The 27,925-nt window shown below is 40.5% G+C and overlaps 1 protein-coding gene across 1 annotated transcript; it reads left to right on the top strand.

The window, feature by feature from the left end:
* The first annotated feature begins 19,124 nt into the window (after window positions 1–19,124).
* LOC142131522 (Golgi phosphoprotein 3) lies at window positions 19,125–20,870 on the top strand. Its single transcript, XM_075194395.1, has 2 exons — window positions 19,125–19,262; window positions 19,681–20,870. Exons 1-2 carry the CDS (start codon window positions 19,184–19,186, stop codon window positions 20,103–20,105), a joined length of 504 nt encoding a protein of 167 aa, XP_075050496.1. The 5' UTR covers window positions 19,125–19,183; the 3' UTR covers window positions 20,106–20,870.
* Window positions 20,871–27,925: the final 7,055 nt, after the last annotated feature.

The raw sequence follows: 27,925 nt of genomic DNA, 5'->3' as shown, positions 1-27,925 counted from the left end.
TAAGTGACGATTACTGTTGAATGATTGTTGGTGCCATATGGGTTGTTTCAGTACCTCAGAAACTGTTGATCTCTTAGGAGTTTTACACACAACAGTCTCTAGAGCTTACAGAGAACAGTGCTCAAAACCAGAAACATCCAGTGAGCTGCAGTTCTGTGGGTGCAAATGGTTTGTTAATGAGAGACGCCAAAAGAGAATGTCCAGCCTGGTTCCAGCTGACAGAAGGGTGATAGTAGCTCAATTACCCATGGGTGGTATGCAGAAGAGCAACTCTGAAATCACAGCACATCCAACCTTGAAGTGGATGTTCTAAAGCAGCAGAAGGCAACCGAGCACCCTTATAACTGCCACACAATTCACACCACTATGTGACCGCCACATAATACATAGCACCCTTGTGACCGCCACACAGTACATAACACCCTTGAGACCGCCACACAATACATAGCACCCTTGTGACCACCATACAACAAAACACCCTTGTCACTACCACACAATACAGAGGGCAACCTTGTCACCATCACACTTTACATAGGGCAACCATGAGACCACCACCCCATTCAGAGAGCAAATTATGATTTTTATTGATATAAACAAACTGTGCCGTTAAAGTGTGAGAATTATCAGCTGTTGGATATTTTCTTACCTCTAACATCTCAAATGGCCAACTGGGAATGTATAAGATTTATGATATATAAATATATATAGAACTATACTTTCTTCAAGTATTCATACATCTGAGCAGACTTCAAAATACAAAGAGTCAAACACAGTTACCTGTCAGTGGCCCCAGGCTATAATCTCCATTAAAAAAGTTGATGATTTTTTTTTTTAAGAAAAGGATCTGATCCCTATGCTAATACACACAGGCCATTCACACATGCAAATTATATTTTCACATATCCCTTGTTGGGCCTGTTGTCACATATCCCCTGATGTCACATATCTCCTGTTGGGCCTGTTGTCACATATCCCCTGATGTCACATATCCCCTGTTGTCACAAATCCCCTGTTGAACCTGTTGTCACATATCCCTCCCTTCCCCAGATGCCCTCAAAATAAAAAAAATAAAAAAAATGCCCCCCCCCCCCCCCTTCCCTCCTGACGGGCCTGGGCCTATTTCAGTGGAGTTGCCTAGGGCTGCAGCCCCATCAGGCCCATTGTTATTCCAGCCCTGAAATAATATAATATTGTCATTGGTATTAGTGGTTGCCTGACAGTGGATTAAGAGCTTTCTCGTCTTTTAACCTGTTATGTTGAATTCTAAAAGTTATTGTATTGGAGCCTATTCCTGTTTCTGTGATCTTAAACTGGACCTGAATACAGTTTTTCTACCTCTATGGCTCTTGACCTCTGGTTCTCAGACAACTAACTCTCTGGCTTTTGAGCCTTGGCTCTTGGATGATGACCTTTTCTGGCTCTGGACCCCTGTTTATTCTCTGGGCTTGCTGTTAGTTAAGTCCCCAGACTCACCCTATGTACTTAAAGCTACAGTGCCAGCTTTTTCCTTAATTCTGTTCCTGCCAATGGAATCCACCAATCAGTATCTGCCATACAAATACCATAATTACTGACAATAACATCTTAAATTATCTTTATTCATCCTCTCTCTTAAGGCAATATGTTTCACCTTTTGTCACCTATGTCTTTAGTACTTTTAGCAGTTATCTTATCTTATGGCAACTGGCTGTAGGGGTGTCCTTATTGGAGATTTTCTGTTGCCCAGAGACACCCTCCATTGTACACTGAGTGTCTCCTCTATGTCACCAGGAGCGTCCAGCACATAGCTCAAGGAGGAGCGGAATCTGTAGCTGCCTGAACTGTAGTGGAAAGAGGGTAAGTATTGTCAGTGTACCTCCCCCCTATTCTGTCAATGTGTCCTGTCAGTGTGTCTGATCCCCCAATCCTGTTGATGTGTCTGTCTCTCAGTACTGGCAATAGCCCCTGAACAAAATATGTTGCTTTTATGCTATGGGGTGGCAGTCCTCCACCAAGCATTGGTATGTTTGTATTTTGTTAAGTTATAACAATTATGTGGAAGTAACTTATATTGACTGTGATTGAAAATCGTTAAGCTTTCAGTATTTGCTCTAAGAGCTCAAACACACATGATACAGATAAAACTATAAAACAATAGTATTTTACCTACAGTGATTGACCTCATGCTAGATGCAGCAAAAAATCAAATTAGAGAATAAATGCTTAGCTGCATACAGTCCACTGAGCCTAAGAGATGCAGGACAGAATTTTCCACTTGCCCCATCAGTTGCTATCTTAACATTCACCTAAGTGGAGAGGACTAATACCACTTTCATACTGCCGCCCCTGCAATATCCCGGGTTTTTGAAGCCGGGTTTTTGCAGGGTCTCGGAGCGTCCCAGCTCAGAAACACCATTCATACTGCACCTCGGACCCGGGAATTTCCCGGGTTGACCCCATTCATACTGCACAAGTCTGTGTCCTGGCAATTTGTGGGAGTCATCACCAGAGCATCTCCCTCTCTCTCTCTCTCTCTCTCTCTCCCTCTCCCTCTCCCTCTCCCTCTCCCTCTCCCTCTCTCTCTCTCTCTCTCTCTCCCTCCCTCTCTCTCCCTCTCTCCCTCTCTCTCTCTCCCTCTCTCTCCCTCTCTCCCTCTCTCTCCCTCTCTCTCTCTCTCTCTCCTATGCAAAAACCCGGGTTGCACCATTCATAGTGCAGGCAACCCGGGTCCGACCCGGGAATTACCCCTCGATAAATCCCGGGTTGAAGACCCGGGTTTTTAGACCCGGGATTTTTCACTTGTACCATTCATACTGCACCAAGACCCGGGTCGTTTGAGCTCGCCCCGGGAAAAACCCGGGATTTTGGTGCAGTATGAATGGGGTATAAATACAACACTGTGAAAGCCGAGACTTATGGGCAGGGTCGTAACTAGGGCTGTACGAGTGGGGCAACCGCCCAAGGTGCAAAGCTGAAGGGGGGTGAGGGCATAAATATTTTAGGTTAATGGGGTTACAATTGAGGGCTAGTGGGCATCAATTTTCCTTTTTCACCCATGTGCTAAAATTTTACTACTTTGACTATGGAACACCCTTCAGACATACACGAAGGGCCTGATTAAAGGTTCTGACCATCCTAAACTAATACACCAGTCACTCAATATCCCCCTGCAGCCAATTTTATTACCTCAATTCTCCCTCTGCAGCCATTTAAATTACCAGCCCCCCCTGCAGCCAAATTCATTAGCCCCCCCCTGCCTCCCTGCAGCCGTTACTGCCTTCCCCAAATTCACTTACCTCAGTCATAGCAGCAGGTCCGGCGCCACCATTAGGCAGTTTTAGGCAGCTATGTGGGACGGCACGGTGGCCGGGCATCCATCCATTCTAACAATGTGATAATATTTGGCATCAGACTGCTTGTCCACATAGTGACTGTCGGGGCCACTCCCGCTAGACCAGGGGCGGCCTGATGTTGCCAGACAGCCTCCGGAGCGCCTGCCATCCTTAATTGTTTTCTGTTTTTAAAAATGGTAAAAAACATGCCAGCGGTGTCGCATCCTCCCCAGGACCCTATGTCCAGACAGCAACTTGATCAGCCTATTGGTTGATCAGGCCCTGCATACATGTCTGTGCACACATGCCTACTACGACTGTTGGAATTTCAGATACTGTCTTTAATTGCACCTGTCTTTAAATATAAGATTTCTGTAGCGTTATTTATAAAAACAGAGGCCTTTTATTAGGGTGTTCTCTATAAAAAAAAAGTGCAAGCTAGCCCACCAATGTCAAAGCCACCAATACGGCTAGTCCTATGAGCAGCACAATACAGTCCTTTCAGTACAAGCTTTTCAGTACATTCTAGCAGGTACCCCACTGAGATCTGTTCTCCATACTAACTGAAGTGGTCTGGAGTTTATAATTAAGGAGCCTAATTATCATTGAGAGCCCAATCAAGATGATAAGGCTGATATTTTTTTTCTTTAAGACTGCATATATTTTTAACACCTTGGGCTAGATTTACTAAGCTGTGGGTTTGAAAAAGTGGGGATGTTGCCTATAGCAACCAATCAGATTCTAGCTGTCATTTTGTAGAAGGTTCTAAAGAAATGAAAGCTAGAATCTGATTGGTTGCTATAGGCAACATCCCCACTTTTTCAAACCCGCAGCTTAGTAAATCTAGCCCCTTGTGTTAGAAATGTATGTACTGTCTGTATTTTCTACTGTATTAATGTAGACCAAAGACAGATTTGATTGTTTCTTATGTTGAAATTGCAACTACAATGAGTAAAAGCAATTTTTTTTTTCCCATTACTGAATTTTATGCACTATTTTCCTTCATTTTAATCATGAGTAGTGCCCTTTTAAACTAGATATGTAATGTATAAGCTAGATTCCCCAATTTATTAATATGCAGCAATACCAATGATTCTTTGTCGCCAGTTATCGTAGTGATAGGAAATAAGTTATCGCCGCAATTTACTATAAAAACATCACTGGAGCAGCTGAGTGACTGCCAGCAGTAAGAGTAGTCTTACCGCTGCGCCAGACAGTCCTGAATGCCTCTGTGAATGCGTGACTCGGCTTTCTTTGTTGGTTTACACAAATGCAGTGGAATTGGAAGTCCCAAAATTAAAAAGTAAAAAAATATAATGTTTTAAAATATTTTACAAAACATTTATGTTTTAATTTTTATGAGGAAAAAAAACTTTATTTAAATAAAGGAAGCATTTTTTATATGGGTTATCCCTGCTATCTCCATCCTCAAATAGGAATAGACATAGGAGGATTGCAGAGATACATTTGTCACTGTGAACCTTCTTAAATTGGCTTCTCTATGCTTTGCCATAACTAGGAATGTTCACTGACCCCCGTGTTCTGGTATTGTGTTTTGGTTTTGGCAAAACTGCCCTTGCCTGTTTTGGTTTTGGATCCCTATTTTTCTCTAAAATCCCTGTTTTTTTTGCTAAAATCACATAATTTTGCTTTTTTTCCCTACATTATTATTAACCTCAATGAAACTAATTTCAAGTAATTTGCAGTCAATTTTGCCGCAATACCCCCCCCCCCCCCCCCCCCGTAATTCGTGCTTTTATCAGACCCGGACCAATCCAGGGTGCCAGACAATGCACTAAAAGAGACATTGTAATTCACAGCAAAAGGCAAGTTCACCAGTGAGCTTCGAATCGGCCCCAATTCCCCCAAAAAATACAATATAGTTAGGTCACCTAAAGTGTGTAACTTTCCTGCTAGCTTAACTATTTGTGTTTCATTATTTAGCCAGGCAGGATTGAGGTATGGAAATAGTTAGATCACTGAACTTGAACTTAAAATGTTATGCACTCCATGTGCACATGCTCAGATGGAGCATGCGCACAAGGGTTCTGTGGACCGCACAGCAGCTTCGGGAACGAAGAGGCAGTGAAAAGATAAGTTTTTACCATCACAGGAACAGCATTTTTTCGTGACTGCTGCTCTTGTGAAGATTTTTTAATAAATATGTGAAATAGTTCAATCCTTATCAATACAATAAGGATTGAAAACTATTTTTCATTTACTGCGGTGCTTGTTAAATACGCCCCTATGTGACTGTTATACTTCTCTTACTTGTATTACAGTACTGGTTAAAAAAATATTTCACAGTGTAAAATATAACCAAAGACAAAGCTATGCCTAGCAAACAGTTTTATAGAATAATATTAAAGATAACTATAATATTACAACTTTTAATATTATTCTTAGCATAACTTTCATGCTCAACAACAAATCTGTCTGTAAGCAAACAAACAAATATAGCCTTGTAGATTGTGCATATAACAAAAGCATGAATCATGCCAAAGATTAAAATAGGAGTCCTGACAGGTGTGGGCAATAACCTCCAACATCTTTCATTATTATTGCAAAACTGTCCCCACCCGGTTACTTCTTAATGCTACCTGGCAGGACTCCTATTTTAATCTTTGGCATGATTCATGCTTTTGTTATATGCACAATCTACAAGGCTATATTTGTTTGTTTGCTTACAGACAGCATATAGTAGACATAGAGTGACATGAATAGGTGCAATTTCCTGATGCCATGATATTGCACCTATTCATGTCACTCTATGTCTACTATAGTTGGTGAATATATCCTCCTGATGACCCTGAAGGAATTCCTCTTTAAATCATTAAATGCATTTTGGTTCCCGGGGGACATATTTGTCCAAATATTTGACTATGAACAGGAGATCCTCCTTGCTGAATTTGGTCACACTCATCCACTTACAGTACTTAAAATAGAAAGTGTTTGGATTGCATGTATCACAAAGGTCGGTGTTATTACTTTAGCATATGCTTATGTCTACATGGAACAGTACCCACGGTAGACTCCAAACAATGTGACATTATATTGTCTATCTAAGTGTAGTGTTTGAGTTTATGATACATTTTTCTCTGGACACATCCACACTTTTGATGTCCACACAATAAAGTTTTCATGCCCAGCGTACACATTTTTACAACATTTTATCTGCCCAAAGTTGTTATAACGAACCCCGTCCAATCTCATTTTTGCATTACTTCATACAGATAAGATAGTGTACTATATTGTAAGAGGCAATGGAATTTTAGCAGACAGTTTAACCTCCTGGTTAGATATATAGATCTCTATACTGGGCTAAGGACTGACAATCCAGGCAAGAAACTAAAGATAAAAGCCTACAGAGTCTCCAAGAGGAAAATACTCAAGCACTCCTGTAGAGAACTGCAATAAAATGGAGTGGGATGGTTGTGGGAACTATCTTTTGTGCTACATAGATGCTCAGTTCTTCAGTTTTATAGACTGCATGTGAGATTTCCAGAGAACACACAAACCTGTGAATTAACAGATCCACCACTTTGTGAGTGACAGCAATCTCACTCCATGACAGTGCTGAATCTGTAGGTATCCACAGGATCTGATGGCATACCATGTTTGTATTCCACAATTGTGTGTAATTGCAAGATATCTACCTTAACTGGACATGTTAAACCGTAAGTTTTTTTTGTTTATGGAATTATTTCATATTTATAAACATAGAATTTGACATGCCCCCTTATCCACCAGATTTTCTATCATATGCACCCCCTATCCACCAGCTGTCACATGCCAACCCCTGCCCACCATTTTTTTGCTCACATAAATCCCTGTCCACCAGCTCTTCTACTGCATGACACCTCTTGTTCAGCGGGGGCCTGATTCATTAAGGATCTTAACTTAAGAAACTTCTTATTTCAGTCTCCTGGACAAAACCATGTTACAATGCAAGGGGTGCAAATTAGTATTCTGTTTTGCACATAAGTTAAATACTGACTTTTTTTCATGTAGCACACAAATATCAACTTTAAATTTCAGTGTACAAATAAGCTATCAAATACCGATTTCTCTGAAAGCTGGCACTTTGAAATTACGTCGCTCTCCATAGCCAGACACATATCTCAGTATTTAAAGCGGCAATGACTAACCCCAACGTGCAACTGAGATGTTAAAGTCGTGGGGTTAGGCATTGCTGCTTTAAATCCCGACACACATAAAATACTGACAGTGTGATTGCCGACAGTAAATATACCAAAAATTGCACTGCCAACATTAACGGTGGAATTTAATTCTAAAGAACAACGTGGGACACACTCAATTATATAATTTTAACACAGATTTTTGCTCACAGGAAAAATCAGCGTTGAGATTACCGTAGTAACGGTAATAGTGTGCAGCCCGCGTTGTTCTAAAGAACATGAATTGCGTTCCCCCCTAAGAAAGCAATGTGAGCTGGCCCAGCAACTATACAGCAGCCGGACCTGCCAGCTGTATATTGTTAAAAATAGAAAAAAAAAAAAAAAAAAGAGTGGGGTCTCCCCTATAAGCACTATTAACCCTAGTGCTGCCAGTGTATTGCTGGCGTCTGTGAAATTGGGGGGGGGGGCATGGGGTGCCCCCAATTTCATGAAAACCAGCACTAGGCAAACCAGCCGGGGTGGATGGCACTATAGCAGGGGAACACGTGGTGGGTCCCCTGCCATAAAGACAACCTACCCCAGGTTGTTCAGCAGAGGGCTGGATTCCCTAGGGAGTGGTGTCCACAAAACATTTGTGTGTGTCCCCCCTCTAGGAAGAACCAGCCCTATGCTGAAAACACTAGGGCTCTTTCTACATCCCTGGGGCGATTTGTGTAGGGTAATAAAATGTGTGGAATGTATGTAAAAGTAAAAATAAAAAAATAGTTTGTATAACTACAAGTGCCAGCCAGCCCAGGCTGCCTTTAGCAGTCTGGGCATGGTGGCATACCCATGGCAGCCAGGGCATGCTGGCACTTGGAGAACCACAAGGCTGTCGGGATTTCTATCATGTCAGTGTTTACAATGTAAAGTATTTCCTACTTGTCAGTATTTAAAGTGTCTGCATTTTAGTGTCAGTATTCTTTGTGTCCGTATTATTTGCATAGGAATTATGATTATCACCCGGGAGTACGTACACATTACAGAATTGGCACAACATTGTTCCATCGTTTATAGAGGTTTTTAGTTTGGTTATAAAATCAAATCGAACGATACGATGTACTTTGGTACAATACAACAAGATCGTTGGAGCGTACACACGAATGCAATATCAGACCTGATGGTCGTTTATTGGGTAACCATACCGATAATTGGGGGGAAATCCTGTAGGATGTACCCAACTTAAGTGCACATTTTTGATGGACAAAACATGAGTTGTATACCTGTAGCATATATTGCATAATGTTAGTTTGTTGCTGTTTGTGAGGCTAATAAATCAAATCATAAATGAAACATGATTTAATCTTACTTACAATACGAACGGAAATACTGAAAGTACAATTAGAACCCAAATGAGTAATGTTAGTGGTTACTCTGAAATATTGTGAGAGCATTCATGATGGAAAATACACAAGTTGCAAGCTAGAAGTATGTAATGCAAATGGTTAGTTTGCTGTGCATTGTTAATCAATTAAATTAAATATCTCTGCATACATTAAGAAATTCAAATGGATATACTGAGAAAGCAGCAGGAAAGTGATTTGGCAATATGAGCAGTTTTAATTTGATACTAAAAGTGCAAGTTGTGAATGATATACATTTCCTGGATAAAATATATTTGATGATACATGTAGAGCTATAAAAGGTTTGAGTGATTGTTATGACAATCAATTGACATAAGATAACCCAATTTTTCAACATTCAAATCACATAAGAAAGTCTGGTCTCTGAACTTTAGCTTCTATAATTAATTAAGGCATTTAGGACAGATCATATTATATATAATTAGTGATTTTATTTATTTATTTTATTTTTATTGTATTTCACTATTTTTTCACAAGAAAATCAACTTACACAAGTTAGGCATTAGTGATAAACATACGATTAACTTTTTTTCCACATTATTACATGACTTCAAATACTTTTCAGAGGTTTTTTATTTTTAACACACCCCAAAGAGGTGCGAGATAAAACAGCATATTTTCCTGTTTAACACGCTGCATTAAAAAACAATTGAATAGCTTTTATTGCGGCTGCCTCTCGCACACCCTATACTTTCAATAGACCGTCTACTGGAGCGCGAGAGGACCGTTTCATGAAAAAAAAACTGGCCGTAAAAATGGAATTGAATCGCGGGTAAAGTTAATCGCTTGAAAATGACAAAAACTGTGTTAAAAACGCGGTCAAAAAAAACAAACTTGCTGACAATTGAATACCCCCCTATGAACTGTAAATACTTAGTTTTGAAATGACAACATTTCAATTCAATAGATAATGAATCAAGAAATATCCACACATATGGGAAATGAGAATGTAAAAGATGTGTGTCTAATTAACAGTAAGAATACTGACAGATTTTTTCCCTGTATAATAGATTTATTATGAAATACATCATTTAAGGAATGTCTCTAACTAGGTGTTCTAATGCATAAGATATTAATTATTCTTTTTAAATTCTTATTCACTGTATTTATGAGTTTCACATCTATATTTTAAGCATATTACACTTAGAAACAGGATAATCACTTTTTTTTTTAACTTTTTATTTATGACAGCAGGTAAAAACATTACTGGTCAATAAATGTTATTAAATATCCGGGGTTTGAGTTGCAAAATAACATAAATAAGTATATCTTACATAGACCGACATGTACCACACATAAGCTAACATTTGAAGAACTAGCATACATAGATACAAGTGAAAGACAAACCAGCCCCATAAAGAGACCATGTAAGTATAGGGATATAAAAAGAATGGAACAGACTGCTGGATTTTTTTATTTATTTTTTGTTAGGGGGAAAGGGACTAGAAAGGGGGGAAGAGGGGGAGGGAAAGACTCTCTATATTCAGTGTGTGTCCCTCTTACTCATGTAAAATGAAGAAGAGAGAAGAGAGGGGGAGGAGGTAAAGAGAGAGTAGAGAAAAAGGAGAGTCTCCTTGGCATAAAGAAAAAACCTCAAAACCAAGTAAGAGACAGAAGGTACAATCAGAAATAGAAAAGATAACATGGAGGGCTTACAGATAGCCTAGTACATTGCTATTATTAAAGCTATACCAAGGGTCCCACACTTTGTGAAAAGCGGGAACTGTATCATAAAGGAGACCTGTCACATATTCCATAGAGGCAGTGTGCCAGATTCTATTTATAACAGCCTCTCTAGAGGGCTGTAGAGCTATCTTCCAGTCACTAGCTATCTGCCGCTGAGCTGCATTATATATGTGTCAAACAAGTTTGTTTGATGACTTACAGATCCCTTTGGTAGGTTGATACAGGAGCACAGATAACGGGTCCTTATGCATATTAATAGAAGTAATCTGTTTAACCAGTAACAATACATCATCCCAAAATTGTGATATTAGTGGGCAATTCCAACATATGTGGAGGAAAGTACACACTGAACTACAATTACGCCAACATAAGTCGGAGGTGTGAGGGTAGATAGAATGCAATCTCGCAGGGACCATGTACCATCTAGTATAAATTTTGTAAGTATTTTCTCGAATGGCTGTATTAATGGAATATCCTGAGATCCTTTGTCGTATGAGCGACCATCCCTCCTCCTCCAAAGTTACTCCAAGATCCTGTTCCCAAGTCTGCTCAAAAGGTTCTGTGGAAGGCAATGAGGAGGACACGAGAGAACTGTACAGGATTGATATGTAGCCACGACCACCCGGGCTATAAATGCAATAATGTTCAAAAGGCGTTGGTGGACAGAGCTTAGATGATTGTGACGGAGCTTGTATAAAACTTTTTGTTCGCATATAATGAAAATATAGATTGTTCGGAAGATCATATCTCTCACTGAAGTTCGTGAAGGTTCTTGGTGAACACCGGGGAGATCGTTAGACTCCGCACCTCAGGTAAGCCAGCGCTAATCAAGATTAGTAATAGTAATCCAGTATCTGTTACACTGAGATGGAAGAGTATAACTAAATAGCTAACAAATTAAAAATCCAGAAAACAAAGCATCGCTCAGCAGACTCAGATTTCATACTTCTGTCAAATATCCGGTCGCTCTGTGCTGTTTCTCACTGCAAGTGGCCAGCAGCCCTTTCTAAGGAACAAGGAACACTGATACATAGGTTCTGAGGGCTTCCTATGTCTGGTCCTATTTATGTTAGCATACTTTAACCCTGGATGTTGCATGTGAGCCCACATTTTAAGCTTGAGTTTTCAAAGTTCCAGTCTTTGCACCACATTGCAAGGTAGCAACTAGCGGTCCCTGAGTAGCCAGCTCTGATCCATGACTTACAGCATCAGAGGTGCATTGTTAGGACCAGAGAAGCAGATATGCCCCTACATCCAGAAAATTAAAAACTCACTACCTGTCCTATATATCATTAGCTAGCGAAAGGAAAAAATACACAGGGGAAAAAGAGGAGTTGCACTATATATTACCTGGGAACATTTCTATTTTCCTGGCTCCACCTAAATCTAGAAGAGACCAACCCATTTTGATGTAGGATTAAAAAGGAAACAGAACGTTAAACTACTTATTGTACATTATTCACAACTACATTGTTATCAAACACTTGGAAACTAATGGAATGATTTGAACTTGTATATACTATACAGTAAATAACATTATAAACTTTATATATATACACAGTATATGTGCCTAATATTCCAGGTATAAGAAAAATGCCTCGCCATTAAAAGGAACAAAAGGACAAATGGAAAAATAATGCTTATTTCCATGATTGTTTTATTTGTTTTTTAGAGACTGATGTTATCCTTGAGCAAAACCAGGAATCAACAGCACAATGAAGGATCAAAACATCCATTGACAGCTTTTTAATACTGGGATAAAATATGAGGAAAAACTAGGAATAATAAAGAGGGAAAAATAAAAGGCAGACACCAGTACCTTTGAAATGTTTTAAAACTTACACCTGAAACTGGCATCGGTGGCGAAGTGGTTACATTGGAGTGCTGGGGCCTTGGGTTCGGTTCTTACCCAGGTATTATCTGCATAAAGGGTCTGATTCTGACAGATGTGCATCTGTTTGCGTAGCATATCTTTGCGATTTTTTCACACTGTGCATGCTCAGAAAGTCAATGTACAACTACGGCTTTTGACACTTGCAACTCCTTACGCATGAATGGGTATTCAAACGTAGGCAATGCGTGTTCAAGCAATTGCATATGGATTCAGACTGGGACTTAGTTGCAGATATAACTGAAAAATGGCTTAATTCGCAGGTGGTCAGTGGCAGATGTAAGTAATTGATAATGGTGGCAAACAGCTGAAATAGCGAACCACTTGTAATTATAGGTGTGCAAATGATCAGACGATTAGGATTTGCAGAGCGTATTGTGGCAAAGATTAAAAAAATACGCGTGGCAGGAAGTTGTTACTGCTGTATTAGCTAGGTTATTCAGATTTAAATGACGCTTCATAGCAATGGCGTTTTGTAATATATAACATAAACGTCTTTTGACGCAAGTTGGGCAGAAATATCCGAGGGGTGTGTCTGCATCTGCTACTCATTCAGACCTGGACACATCTTTAACTCTGAATGCGGCATACATATGCATATACTTCAGTACAAGTTTTCCAATCACAAGTTACGCTGATGCTTGAGTTCCACTCTGAATCGGGCCAAAATGTTTTTGTTCTTCATGAATTCTGTGTGTCCCCCACCCCAAAGACAAAACAGACCTTTCATTACTGCCACAGCTAACAAAAAAAGTTGCTGGAGCAGCCGAGTAATACTGCTGTAATGGTTGACTTACCGCTTCACCAGAATAGTCACTGCAGATATGCTCAGATGTGAGCTTTGGACTTTCAATTTCACAAATAAAAAAATCAATTAATAAACATTAACTCATGCATAAAAAATATTTCAGAAAACCTAAAAACAAAATTAAAACCAGAGATATAAAATGATGTTTTATCATTTTTTTTATGATTTTCATCTAATATCATCATCCTGAGATTGCGATAACTGCATAGGTATTGTGGTGCTACAGGTATGGTCTCAATATTTGTTACATGGGCTAAAAGTGTTATTAAAGATTGTAACCCTTTTCTTGTATAGGGCGTAGCAAGAGAAAGCTCCTAAATCCAATTGCAGTTTTCTTTTTTGAAGAAGTCCACAGGGAAATTTTTAATAAAGCACTAATAGACTGACACAACTTATTTCTAATGTAGCCATGACGCAAATGAATGTCTTAAAATATCCTGGTGTGGTCATTTTGTTAACAGCCAATCAGAAGAAGCTAATGTGGGAAAACCAATTTGTCTTACATGATAGAGATATCTTTATCTCTATTAGATTCTAATAATTAGAGATGAGCGGTTCGGATTAAGTAAAATCCAACAGATTAGAGTTTTGGGGTTCTGAGTGAAACAGAGTCATGAATTTGTTTCTCTCGCCAAAATCGGATCTGAAAACGACGAAAAACGTGATTTCCAGGAAAATGTCAGATCTCGCAGGTTTTGGACCAATATCTTCATAAGAGTTCTCCCTCATGTTCTCATCTGCCATTTTAGAAGAGAGAGCGTGTGAAGAGGACGCTAGTTGCAAGGTTGTGCTACGAAAATTGCATGCAGTGACTAGAGTGTTGGGGTGAAAGAGAGAATTTACATAGAAAACAATAGCTGTGATTATTTTATTGCAATTTATACATACTGAAAAAAAAAATACTCACGCGTCCCTCTTCCCTCCTCTCTGCTTGTTTGCACTGATTGTCGGGCATGATGATGTTCAGTGAGGAGCGGCGCAGAGAAGAGAAAGCAAGAAGACAGAAGAGAGAAGAGAGGAGATGAAAGAAGCCAATACAAAGGTAAGTAAATGGAATGGAGGCAAGGGGAGGAAAACAAAGGCACTGAGTGATGAAGGAGACGAGGGGGGGGGGGGGGGCAGTATGGCACAGTGATGAAGGAGAGGGGGGGAAACAGCATGGCACAGGTATGGAGAGGGGGAGACAGGATGGCACAGTGATGGAGGGGGGGGTAGGATGGCACAGTGATGAAGGAGAGGGGTGGCAGGATGGCACAGTGTGATGAGGGGGGGAGCAGCATGGCACAGTGATGGAGGGGGGTTAGGATGGCACAGTGATGAAGGAAAGGAGGGAGCAGCATGACACAGTGATGAAAATGAGGGGGGGAGCAGGATGGCACAGTGATAAAGGAGAGGGGGGAGCAGCATGGCACAGTGATGAAGGAGAGGGGTGGCAGGACGGCACAGTGTGATGAGGGGGGGGGGAGCAGCATGGCACAGTGATGGAGGGGGGTTAGGATGGCACAGTGATGAAGGAGAGGAGGGAGCAGCATGACACAGTGATGGAAATGAGGGGGGGGGGCAGGATGGCACAGTGATGAAGGAGAGGGGTGGCAGGATGGCACAGTGTGATGAGGGGGGGAGCAGCATGGCACAGTGATGGAGGGGGGTTAGGATGGCACAGTGATGAAGGAAAGGAGGGAGCAGCATGACACAGTGATGAAAATGAGGGGGGGAGCAGGATGGCACAGTGATGAAGGAGAGGGGTGGCAGGACGGCACAGTGTGATGAGGGGGGGGGAGCAGCATGGCACAGTGATGGAGGGGGGTTAGGATGGCACAGTGATGAAGGAGAGGAGGGAGCAGCATGACACAGTGATGGAAATGAGGGGGGGGGGCAGGATGGCACAGTGATGAAGGAGAGGGGTGGCAGGATGCCACAGTGTGATGAAGGGGGGCAGCATGGCACAGTGATGGAGAGGGGGGTAGGATGGCATAGTGATCAAGGAGAGGACGCAGCATGACACAGTGATGAAAGAGAGGGGGGTCAGGATGGCACAGTGTGATGAAGGAGAGGGGGCAGGATGAATTATATTTATGTTTACACTTGCATTTATTGTTGTAGAATTAAATCAAATAATTATTTATTTATAAACATTGGTTTGCATTTTAAGGATTGTCAATGTCCTCTACTTGCTGTAATGTTAACCTTGATTCACAGAGATAACTAAACAAAAAAAGACAACTTGTGTCCTATGAAAATGTCCTTGACAATATTTTAGTATAAGATGTTCTTGTATATACTTTTAAAGTATAGTATTTCATTGCTGAGCTGGAATGTATGAGTTTGCATAAATCAACAACATTTTTATCTACAGAATAAAAGTTAGTGAAACAGATATACTGTGTGTAGTCATCTCACAACATAATCACTGTGGCAGATTATTCCATAATAAATACTTATGTCTTCTCTCCACCACTTTTACCTGTCACCCATCATTTTTCTGTACACAGCTTCCTGTTTTCTTTACCAGGGCATCCCTCCCCCCAGATTCTTTCCATACCCCACCAGACCTGTTATCTCCCCTCTATTATTTCCTTGCTTTCTCTTCTTTCTTCCAGCTCTCTTTCTGTTCCCCTTTAAAAAATGTTCCTTTTCACCTTAGGGCTTTGTCTCTCTAACTTTTCCTCACAGCTGGCTCTCTGTTTTCTTCCCCCTCTTATTTTTTATTCACTACCTGTTAACCTACCCTAAGCTTTTCCCTTCATCTTTTGTTATTTTATCTTATGAGGCCCTGAAAATAAAAGGGGGGCATTCCTTTCTGATTACTTATTCTTCATTGGACAATAGCTAAGAGCTACTAGCTACTATTGCCTCAGCATTGCCTTCTCCCTCTAGATTGTAATCAGGGCCCCCTCTTCCCTCTCACGCATGTCTAAACGTTCTTCATTAATCTTGTATGTACTTGCGTGGCAGAGTTTTGTGGTAGCTTACAAAGAAATGATGATGATGATAGTGGTGGCTAAGTGCGCATGTACAGACATCACCGGTGGGATAGCAAAATGTTAGCTTATCATTGTTTTGAAAGTAACCAAATTTCCCTATGTTTACTGTCCTTTCTAAACATCTGGCCAGAAGCACCAATTGATGCATTTGAGATTTCCTTACAAGTGGTCAGACAGAAGAAAAAACTTATAAAAAAATAAAATGTAAAAAAGATGGAATCAGAGATATAGACAACTGTAAAGAGAATTGCTGAAAACCCAAACATTACTCAGGGGGTAGTGTATGTTGAGAAAAATGTATAGTGTACATTTTAAGAAAATGGTCATCCTCCCTCTGGTACATGAAACAATGTATCTCTGTTTTGCTCTCTTCATGCACAATTATTATTATTATTATCATTTATTTGTTAGGCGCCACAAGGTTTCCGCAGCTATACTTGGAGTTGTTCCAGCCTCTCAGCACTGGGGTCATGAGTTCAATTCCTGACCACAGCCTTATCTCATACTTGCCAACTTTGGCGTCACAATGTCCGGGAGGGGGCTCTGTTGTGGGGGTGTGGCCACACAGATCGCATTGTTAGGCCCCGCCTCTGTCAAACGTTACAAATATCGGTCTATTGCAACAGGGCGCGGAGCCAGGATGACGCGTTTAGCCCCACCCCTATCCACTTAACCGACTAAGAGGGCAGGTTGTGGCAGGTTGCCCTGCTCTCCCAGGAGACCAGGAGAACTCCCAAAAATTCAGGAGTCTCCCGGACATTCCGGGAGAGTATGCAACTGTGCCTTAGTTCAGCATTGGGATGGAGTCTCTAAGCAGTAGGGCCTGCAAAAAATGAGAGAGGGAGCCCCCAACCTAGAGTCATCCAGCCTAGTGCTGAATTGCACTAGGGCTCTTTTCATCACCCTTGGGATGGTGAATACAGTGGTAATGGTAATAGTCCCAGCTATTGTTGAATTCTTTGCCCAGCAAGCCCAGACAGACATTGTCTGTGCATGCTGGTGCTTGTGGAACTACAAACGTCAGAACATCCATGGCTACCAGTGGCTACTGTGGAATATGAAGTTCCATAATAGCTTAAACAGAAAAAAAAAAGTGGCACACACAGGGTTAAAAATAACTTTTATTGAAACAACACTTTTACGAATTTATTATCATCATCTTTATTTATATATTTATTTATATGGCGCCACTAATTCCGCAGCACTGTACAGAGAATATTTGTCACTCACATCAGTCCCTACCCCAATAGAGTGTACAGTCTAAATTCCCCTAACATACACAGACATACAGAAACACACACTAGGGTCAATTTGACAGCAGTCAATTAACCTACCAGTATGTTTTTGGAGTGTGGGAGGAAACCGGAGCACCTGGAGGAAACCCACGCAAACACGGGGAGAACATACAAACTCCACACAGATAAGGCCATGGTTGGGAAATGAACTCATGACTCCAGTGCTGTGAGGCAGAAGTGCTAACCACTGAGCCACCGTGATACTGCACATGCTCAGAAGATCACAACAGACGACTCCAGAGCGGATATTCTACACATTGCTGTGCCGTGCCTCACCAGTGCATGAGTTACTTAGCATAAAATGCCCTTGAGAAGCCCATTCAGAGTCTTGACCTTAATTGCATAAAAAAATCTGTGCCAAACCTGCAAACGTACTGGCCCTCGCTGATCCCCAAATAAACTGTAGAGGAGCAATGGGCAAATATTGCGTAAAGTTATCAGAGACATATCCAAAACAACTAATCACTATAAGTGTTGACTAAGGGAAATGCATATTTATAAATTTACCTGTTTACTTTTATTTTTATTTTTTAGGGGAGGCACGGAATATTTTTCCATCTATGCTGAGCTGAGAGTCTCCCTAATGTGGCTGTGTGAAAGGAACTTCTTCATTGGGATTAATTCTCCCTTTTTAAAGTCTAGTCTGAGATAGATTCTGTTTTGTCCAATGCTTGTTCAATATAACGCAGCTTAAGAGGACAGGTAACTTATTACTGTTTGGTCAGTTGATATATAACATCCAATACCAGCTAAAGCACATTACCTCCTAGCTGGGTACAATAAAATATATATATATATATGTTTTTCTCTGTGCTTTCTCTGCACTCTGGGGCCATTCACAGTTTAATGTAAAAATACAACTGTTAAGTACATGCAAAATTGGGCTTGTACTTTTACGTTTTAATGACTGTATGATAAGATACGTGCAGCTTCTAACATACAGATTTATCCATAGCAAATATGCTGACATCGTGATCATCACCAACATGAAAATGATACCAGGCCTATGAGATGAGCAAAGATATGCATTCTAAGTGGCAGATTCAATTAGCCGCGATGTTACGAGGAACATTGTTGCTGCGCCTTTTCACCATTTATATGGTAAAAACCGCTGACTTTTGGTCACATCTCTATGGGGCATGAGCAAAAGTGAGTAGTGTGGCTTATAAATAACTTATTTGTGGCTGGATCATGTAAAAATTATTTATTGTAGAAATGTATTTCAATCAGAGGTGCAGGCACCAATGTGTTATGGTTGGAAATGACTTGTTTGGGGTTTTGTAACTTTTCTTTGGGAATTCCCAAGTTAGCAATAGAGTGGAGCAAATGTATTTATTTCTGAGGCATATGCCAGGGGAGGAAATGTGTATTCTGCAACTGTCTGAAGAAAGGACCCTCCATGTTAATCTCATGTTAATTAGACGTGTGAGTGTGCAACACATCTGAAAGCACAGGAAGGTTTAAGTAGACTTGCTGTTAGATTTCCTCTGTCTCTAAAACAGGTTGCAGGAAATCACAGCAAGTTTTAGGATATCACAGATAAGCCTTTTATACAGGATCTTTTGCTTAGATTTAGAGGCTGCTTAAGCCTGTTGTCACTATTTATTCACTTTTTTTTTTTTTAATAAAGGTTATCTGCAAATCTGATGCTCCAACAGGCGATGTCATGCTCGATGAAGCCTTAAAACACATTAAGGAAACCCCAGCTCCAGAGACTGTGCAAAGCTGGATTGAACTCCTCAGCGGTACGTAAACACTTGTTTTCCTGTTGGACACGTATTTAATAGTGGAGGCACAGTTACATTATAACCTCTTTACCTGTAACAGTGAGAACTTTAGCTGCTCAATGACTTATGGCAGAGCTCGATCTCGTGTGGCTGAACGCCACTTGTCCCTCTAAGAAGTTGCCTCCTCTATTTCCATCTAGAAAAGCATATACTGTGTACTGTATATATCTGTTTGGATATATTTATCTAGCTGTTATGCTATGAAGCACTGTATCCATTGCTTATACCTGGGTGAACCAATCTTCATCCTGTTCATTCAAGTCGGTGCTAGTTATATCATTGAGACGTGAGGCTTAGTTAGTTTTGGTTACTTACAATAAATATGAACATATTTGAGTTGCACAACAGCATTAAAAATATTTATTATAAATTTCAGGTGAGACCTGGAACCCGCTGAAGCTTCACTTCCAGTTACGAAATGTGCGCGAACGCTTAGCTAAAAATCTTGTCGAAAAAGGCGTCCTGACAACCGAAAAACAAAACTTCCTCCTGTTTGACATGACCACGCACCCACTCACCAACAACAACATCAAGCAGCGTCTCATCAAGAAGGTGCAGGAAGCGGTTCTTGACAAATGGGTGAAGGATCCTCATCGCATGGACAAGCGTTCGTTGGCCCTCATCTATCTAGCCCATTCTTCTGATGTCATCGAGAACGCGTTCGCCCCGCTTCTTGATGACCAGTATGACTTGGCCATGAAGAGAGTTCGACAGCTTCTTGACCTAGACCCGGAAGTAGAGGCCACGAAGGCAAATGCTAACGAAGTTCTATGGGCTGTTGTGGCCACCTTTACAAAGTAAACTCAGTGGACGGGAGTGTTCGTTCTACCTAAAACCAGTTGTTTCTGCTTGACATTCTCAGTAATTTTACCTTTACTTATTTTGACTCGCCTCAGAAAGACGTTGGTTTGTGTCTATGCAGGGACCAGGTTGGTACGAGACACGTTCCCGTTGAGAGAGCGACGTGATCCTATTGCCATATTGGCATTCCACTACTCCTTAAACTTGTGCGTCTCGGAAACATGGTTTCAAGGAGGTTTATTTCAGTTAGTTTGTAGAAAGAAAACTGGACTGGATTTACTTTGCCTCTAGTTCCTGCATGGTGGTTTACAATGTTGCAGAGTTGTCACAGAAAGGCCTTTTCAAGTCACCAAAGTTTATTTAGCTCTGTCCCATTTCTTCACTTTGTACACATGTTACTTTATACTAAACATTTTAACAGTTTTTTTTTCTTAAGCTGCTTCGCTGGCCGTCATTGCTTTTCTGTAAACGTAGTGTAATCATAATTTTAAGCATTTGTGTAGAGGTCCCATGGTTTTTTTTGTAAGCCATTTTGGGATGGGGGAACATTCCATTAAATAGTGTAAATAGTAGCTGTTGTATAGTAAAAAATAAAATAAAAGCCCTTCTAAGTATTTTGTTCGTACACCCCATGTAAAGCCCAGTCTATAGCACATTTCAGGCTCTGACTTTCAGAGCTACATGTGAAAACATAGTGAACTGTGAACTACACTTGCTGTGCTACATGTATCATTATTAAATGTTTGCGTGTACAGTAGCACCATTGTCCTGTTCATTTTGTTTATTTTTATTTTTTTTGTGGCCATTGCCATTTTTGGGTACTTTTTCTTAGAGCTGTCCTCTGTATAGGTTTAAACACAATCAAACCGCTAATCCTAAAAACTGTTGCATGCGCGTTCTTCGCAACTGCAAAATTATTCAATAAGCCACCACCTGTACAATTAAGTAAAGTTGATTCATTGACTCAAAATGTTTGCAAACTGCAGAAATCTTTAGAAATGACTCATGAAATTAGTAAAAAAAATGAAGTGGTTTCAAGCAATGATAACCTTAAAAATGCTGAAACTGAGAAAAAAGAACACATAAAGCCACTAGTGGGACAGGGTACTTTCACTCTAGACAAACCTAGCTCAAATGTACCAATAGAACTTATTCCACACATTAATAAACAACATGTTGTATCACCTATCTTTCCCCTTACATCTGCAAACAATATAAGAGAGAGAAGTGACTCTGTAGACACTGGCTCTAGCCTGGATACTACTTTCCTTTTGAAAGATACAGAAGCAGTCATGGCTTTCCTTGAGGCGAAGCTCCGAGATGAAAGTAAGCCTGATGAGGAGCCAAACACTCCTAGCTATACCCAAGATAATTCTATATTCCCTGAGTCAGATGTTGCTATAGCAAGCACCATTAGTTTTGTTGCTGGTGATTCAGATAAAAAATGTCCCCAGAAGAGAAAAAGCCTCAATAGTCTACACAAAGAGAAATCATCAACTTCTTCTCCTTCTAAAGACCTTCCTAATTCATCAGCAGCGGTGAATCGAGAAAGAAAAAATAAAACCAATGTTAAAGAGGTTGCAACTAGAACTGATATACGTAAGGTACTGCGAACAAGTAATCATAGGTCAGATATTGGCAAAAAACAAGATGCCGAGTTACAGGAGATAGAATCACCTAGACTTGTAAGCAAAAAAGACAACCTTTATGTTTCATATGGGCGAAGCATGGATAAGTCATGTAAACCTTTATATAACAGTTCAGTGAAAAAGATAGGAAGCCTCACAGATTATTCAATATTGGGTTATGAGGCTTCTAAGAAAGATGGCTCTCTTCCTGCAAATTCTGTGAAAAAGCAAACTTTATGCAAAACGCAGCGTGAACACAATAAAGATCACTTGACAACTGCAAAATTATTCAATAAGCCACCACCTGTACAATTAAGTAAAGGTGATTCATTGACTCAAAATGTTTACAAACTGCAGAAATCTTTAGAAATGACTCATGAAATTAGTAAAAAAAATGAAGCAATCACTGATACATCTATTCTGGCACTTGTATCTTTCCTTTCCCCCATAGTTATGCCTTTTGTTGGCATCAGAGAGTAGGAAGAAATTAAAAGTTGAGGGAGTTGTTTCAGTGCAGGTGGCATCTGATTGGACAGGTGTCATGGCCATTCAATAAGGTATCACCTGCTCTGCTCTCCAATAACAGATTTTCTTTCTTCTCTCTCCATGATACTAATTACAATATTAAAGTAAATGCAATAAAAGTAGCCATGATGTCTCCTTACTAACATTTATTTTTAATATGTAAATGAGGCTCTGATGGGCAGCATTTTAAGATAAAAATAATTAATTTATGTCATAGGCCAAAAATCCACAAAATACTGGTGTGTGCATCTATGCATATGTATAGTGCATAAATTAATGTAATAACAAAAGTAATGTGCAGTGTAGTTGAATTTCTTCCAGTTCATAAATGATCCCATAATTTTTCAATGACAAGAAGGGGAAGAGCAAATGTTCTAGGTGAGGTCAAGGTGAGTTTACATACATCTCCAATATGATTGTGAAGATGGGTTGTCATACTCCATTGTGTTAACTACCCTTCAAGGGGCGAATGTACAAAAACGGCATACATTAAATCTCAGTAATAGATAAACAGCCACAGCATAACCTCCATACCCCACATCACTCAACCCAAGATGCCCCCACATGCCCCTCAGACCTTTCACATGATACTTAAACCCCCTACTTGCTCCAATATACCCCAACATGTCCTCAAACCCCTACTTGCCACAAAATGACCCTACATACCACTCAGACCTCTAACTTACCTCTTTACTCAGACGGGAACCATAGAGGAAGGAGGGAAAGAATGTTATGCAGACTGCATTGTGCTTCTCCCATCACATATTTAAAGCAGAGAGTACATCAGGGCAGGGGCATAGACCTGGGGCCAAAGGCAAGGGCTCTCTGGGCCACTTATTGCCCATCACTGGGTCAGAATTTATGGATCCCCTGCTGCTACGGATATTAAGCACTAAACTGTATTGGGTTTGTTGTTAAACAATTGTTGGCCATGCCAGCAGGTTCAGGCTGTACATAAAGAGGTCTAATAAGTATTTATGCTTCCAAGCAGGTTTGTTGAAATTTGAAACAAGACCAAAAAGTATGGTTCATCTTACAGATCTTTGCATGCCCCCAGTCTCCAAGATACAGGAGACATAGAAACACAGAAGAATAAATAACAACTTCTTATAGATATTTTCTTGAGAGTATTGCACATAAAGATTTTCCTTTCTTTCTCACTTAAATGACCCCAATATTCAAGTGACGGTCCCCTCCCAAACTCATGCTCCTTATAAAACATATAACGGTGATTCCCAAAGGTTTGTGAGGGTAATCAATAAATAAACAAACACATATATACATAAAGAAATGGGTGGAGTTTTGAGTGGTGTTTGTCTTGAAAACTCCTTTTCATTCAGAAAGATTTGTAAATTGATTCACTGAAAATAAAACTAATGGCACAAAATTAAGAATAGTAGGGCAAAAAGAACAAAAATTCATCATCTCTATTATGTAACATCTTTCCAAAGAGATCAAAGTTCCTAAACAGTGATCTAAGAACACAGCCATGAATAAAGAATGGTACCAAAACATCCTCCAAGAGCAACTCCTCCCAACCATCCAAGAACAGTTTGGTGACAGCATGATGGAGCACCTTGCCATAAGGCAAATGTGATAACTAAGTGACTTGGGGACCAAATCATCAAAATTTTGGGTCCCTGGCCAGGAAACTTCCCAGACCTTAATTCCACTGAGAACTTGAGGTCAATGCTCAAGAGGCGGGTGACTTATAAATAACTTATGGTATAAATATATTTAAAGGAAATAGTGCAGCGCTTCCAGGTAATAATAAGCATTTCAACTGGATAACTTCTTGTTAATGAGGATTCTTCAATCAGCCGAAGGATCGGTAATATCCTCCTAGTTCCACGTTTATTCACTGCAGTGTTTTCTGGATTCTATTTTATTTTCACAAACTGTGAGTAGCTTGCTATTAGCAAGCAAATACATTCAACTACCTCTACATTCAGAACTTTTTGCTCAGCTTTGTTCTATATTCCCCAGCCCGAGTTTGGGTTACATAAGTGCATATCTATATTTATAACACTCTGAATGTTTATCATCTAGATGCTTTATATATCGATATAATTGGATTCTTATTTGTTTGGTGAACCATTTGTATATTCTATTATAATTTTTTGTTTTTATTTTTTTCATATGTGTTTTTGCTTCAAATCTGTCCTGGGATTGGTTAGAAATGTCAGCCCCAGGGTTCTTATGATGAAATTGGAAATCAAATCCGCCTTTCACTTGCTGCCCCTACACCCAGACTCTTTCCAAAATATAGGTTTTCTGCAAGATGGTTTCTACATTGATCGCTACCTTTCTATGGGATGCTTGATTTCCTGCTTTTACTTCAAGATTTTTAGCTATTTCCTCCAATGGTGTGTCCAGGCGGGAACAGGTCACCATAGTTTGGCCCACTACCTGAATAATAGTGTGCTTTGTGAAGTCGGCCTGTTGCTCCAACACATTGTAGATGGTGCAGCTCTTGTTTTCAGCTCTAATTTTGGTCTTCAAATTATACTCATGGTTTTTGCCAGAAGCTTCAACAGGCCACTGTGGACTTAACACAGTCCCATGTGATTGTACCTTTATCTGGAGGTAACAGAGCTGATCTACATATTTGGTTACACTTCCTGCAAACTTTCAACGGTTTGCATATCTGGCCTAGCCCTCCCATTTCCAACAGACAGCTTCACTTATATACAGATGCCGCAGGGTCTCAAGGTTTTGGAACCTACCTATGGGTGTGGCGCCCATTGACCGGATTCCTGGCAAAGACTATGTTCTGCGGTCACCACATAGTCTTCTGGTGCAATAACCTTGAAGTGGTTCAGGCAAGAAACAAGCAGAGCATTCCCTCCACTCCACAAATACCATCTTGAGATATCTGCGCAGCTTAGAATCTGACATTAACTTTAAGGTGCACCATGTCCCTGAGGTTGATAATGGAATAGCCAACTCACTCTTGCGTTTTCAGTTGCAACACTTTTGTTTTCTGGCCCCGCACCCTAACCATTCCAGTTCTCCTTGTCCTTCTCATCTTTTGCAGATGATCAAGCCTACAATGCAGCACTCGTCAAAATACCAAGGGGCACTATCTAAAACATCCATGTTCACTGTTGGCGGGTATTTAATTTATGGCACAATTACAAAGGGTTCCAGATCTTACAAAAAGCTTTCTGATATACAAAGCCCTGAAAGAATGGGCGCATAGATAGATTTTTGGCACCTTCCAAATAAGCGAGCTGGTAGCCCACTTTAGGTGCGCAGCGGAGCAGGTCTGTTGATTAGACACACAGTGCTAACTTCTACACATGTATCCTGTAATTTGGCAGAAGTGGTTGGTTCAACATCCCAGCTCAGGAGAAACTTGGGGTGTCCCCCCAGGCATTATGTAGGCACTGAGGTTAGACCTCCTGGTGGGGATCTCTGGTTCCCCTCTTACCGTACATGAATATAATGCCCTGTTTAAACAGGCCATTGAATTTCTCAGCTTGGATCCGACGGTTTACGACACTCATTCCTTTCGGATTGGGATGGCTACATCCGCAGCCCTGACCAGGTCTTCATTTGCTTCAATCAAGTTCCTGGGCAGATGGTATACAAAAAATATACCAGGCCTGATGAAGGACATGTCTCCTTCCCTGGTAATCCAGGGCTTGGCTGTTTGTCGCTTTTAGTGAGGGCATGAAGGGATTTTTTCCAGTTTTTTTATCTGGAACACGGTCTGATTAGTTTCATGCCAGGTTTTTATGTCTTTTTACCTTCATATGGTTGACTTCTTTGTTCCCCTTTCCCTGACATCAACAAAATGTATTTTATGTATTGCATTCAAATTATGGTGTCATGTGTCGCTGGATTAAATCTGTTTCGCAGGTCTGCTAACACAGATGCTTCAAATATGGGTCAGTGGTCAAATATGGCCAGCAATTGGTCCACTTGTTCCCATCCTATTGACATACACTGGCTGGGTAAGAAGAGTCTGTGCTGGCCAGCTTTTATGCCCTGCCCTTTTATGCCCTGTTGGCTGTAGAGATCAAAACATGGAGTCTGCCCAATATTCTTATGTTTCCCGTGGGAGGCAATGACTAGGGTAAAAGGGAAAGTCGTTAGACCTAGTGATAGACATCAGAGAGGGCCTTTGTAGATTGAAGTCTCAAAGGCCGGCCATGGGCTTAGGTTGATCTAATATGATCCCACGCCTTAGCTGACTGGGCAATATTCCCTTCCAAATTATGAGAACCATGATTAAATAACTAAATCATTGAACCGGGCTATGTGATATCGTCCCTTGGGGCTTTCACATTCAATCATCCTTTAATTATTGTGTACCAAATTAATTTATGTAAGAGCAATGGAGTTTACAGAAACCAAGGAAGGACTATAGCTATTTACCAAACAGGTGTATTGAAGAGTTGGAGTTTGTTTGAGGTCTGTAGTGGCGGGCTGTTAGTCTTAAAAGGACCAAAACATTGACAGGAAAGCACTGCGATCAGTGACTAATACATAAGGTGCTATCGTTGATTGACCACAGGTCACTGACCCCTTCGAGGTAAGGGTGGCTCTTGGTCCATTTGGGTGGGAGTCTAGAGGGGCGGTAGTCACTCTGGCGCCTGATTTAACATCAGCCATTCGACAAGGGAATTATCCTTGGTTTAGTGGAAGCAAACCTGCTCATTTGGTTTCAGTATTTAGTTGACTTTGCCTTCTCACAGATTGCTTTCTCCACCACTAATTTATTTAACAAACTGTCACCTATTTTGCCAAAAGTACATTTGTGTTGTGTCTTTATTATATTTATAGCAATTAAGTTTAACATGTCAGAGGGATGTTGTGTAGAGAAAAGAGGCATCAACAATATGCAGTTTAATATTTTCTGTATGTCAATTATGTATATGAATTTAGTGTAAAATACATAATGTTCTCACTGCAGCTAGTGATCTTTGTATTCATACACAGCATCTGGGCTGAGCCATACACTGTAGGTGACCTGCTGATCTTTTCTTGTGGCTGGAAGAAACCAGGCCTCTCCAAATATAAACACCCCAGGTATGTGACAGGACACAGGCAAATTCTGTGCAATTTATTTTCAACAAAAGCAGCACCTAATAGTGTATTTATGCCCATATGCTGAGTCATACATATATTAAGACCCGTGAAGGGCTGCACCGGTAACATATGAGCCCGATTAGGCTAGGCACACAACCCTCTCTAATACTGCAGAAAAAGCTCCCGTCTCGTGTAAAAAAAAACATTGTTTTGCTTAAAAGCAATAAAAGCATCAATCAGTCATCATCAGGCATATTGATGTTTTCCCAGTCTGCATCCATTCGCAATTGCTCAATCATGATCTTACTGTACTTGGGCTCCTTTAGAATGCCCCATCTAGCCTCTACAGGTGCAGGCTGGCATAAGTGACAGAATTACACAACCTGCATGGCATATATTCGTGAGTTCCAGTAGTTTGTATGCAAAGTGGCATAGTACTCAATCTGCATCCGCCCCACTGACTTCACAGATACTCAATTTTGGTAGTAATCATGACCGCATTTATACATTTTTTTCTTTACTCCTGATTATGTCATAAGCTTCCTTCATTCTAAAAGGCATATCTGTTGATGTGTTCATGTCTTAAATGTAAACTGTACTCAGCCTAAGTTTGCCCACCCTTGCCTGCCC

The sequence above is a fragment of the Mixophyes fleayi genome, unplaced genomic scaffold (assembly GCF_038048845.1).
Source record: "Mixophyes fleayi isolate aMixFle1 unplaced genomic scaffold, aMixFle1.hap1 Scaffold_35, whole genome shotgun sequence".
In the NCBI taxonomy this organism is placed as follows: Eukaryota; Metazoa; Chordata; class Amphibia; order Anura; family Limnodynastidae; genus Mixophyes; species Mixophyes fleayi.
Note: the sequence above shows the minus strand (reverse complement) of the source record. Positions and strands in the feature narration are given on the sequence as shown.

Coding starts and splice junctions, on each gene's coding strand:
- LOC142131522 (XM_075194395.1), top strand. CDS start 19,184: ATGCTCGATGAAGCCTTAAAACACATTAAGGAAACCCCAGCTCCAGAG. Junction 19,263..19,680: donor CTGGATTGAACTCCTCAGCG/GTACGTAAACAC, acceptor TATAAATTTCAG/GTGAGACCTGGAACCCGCTG.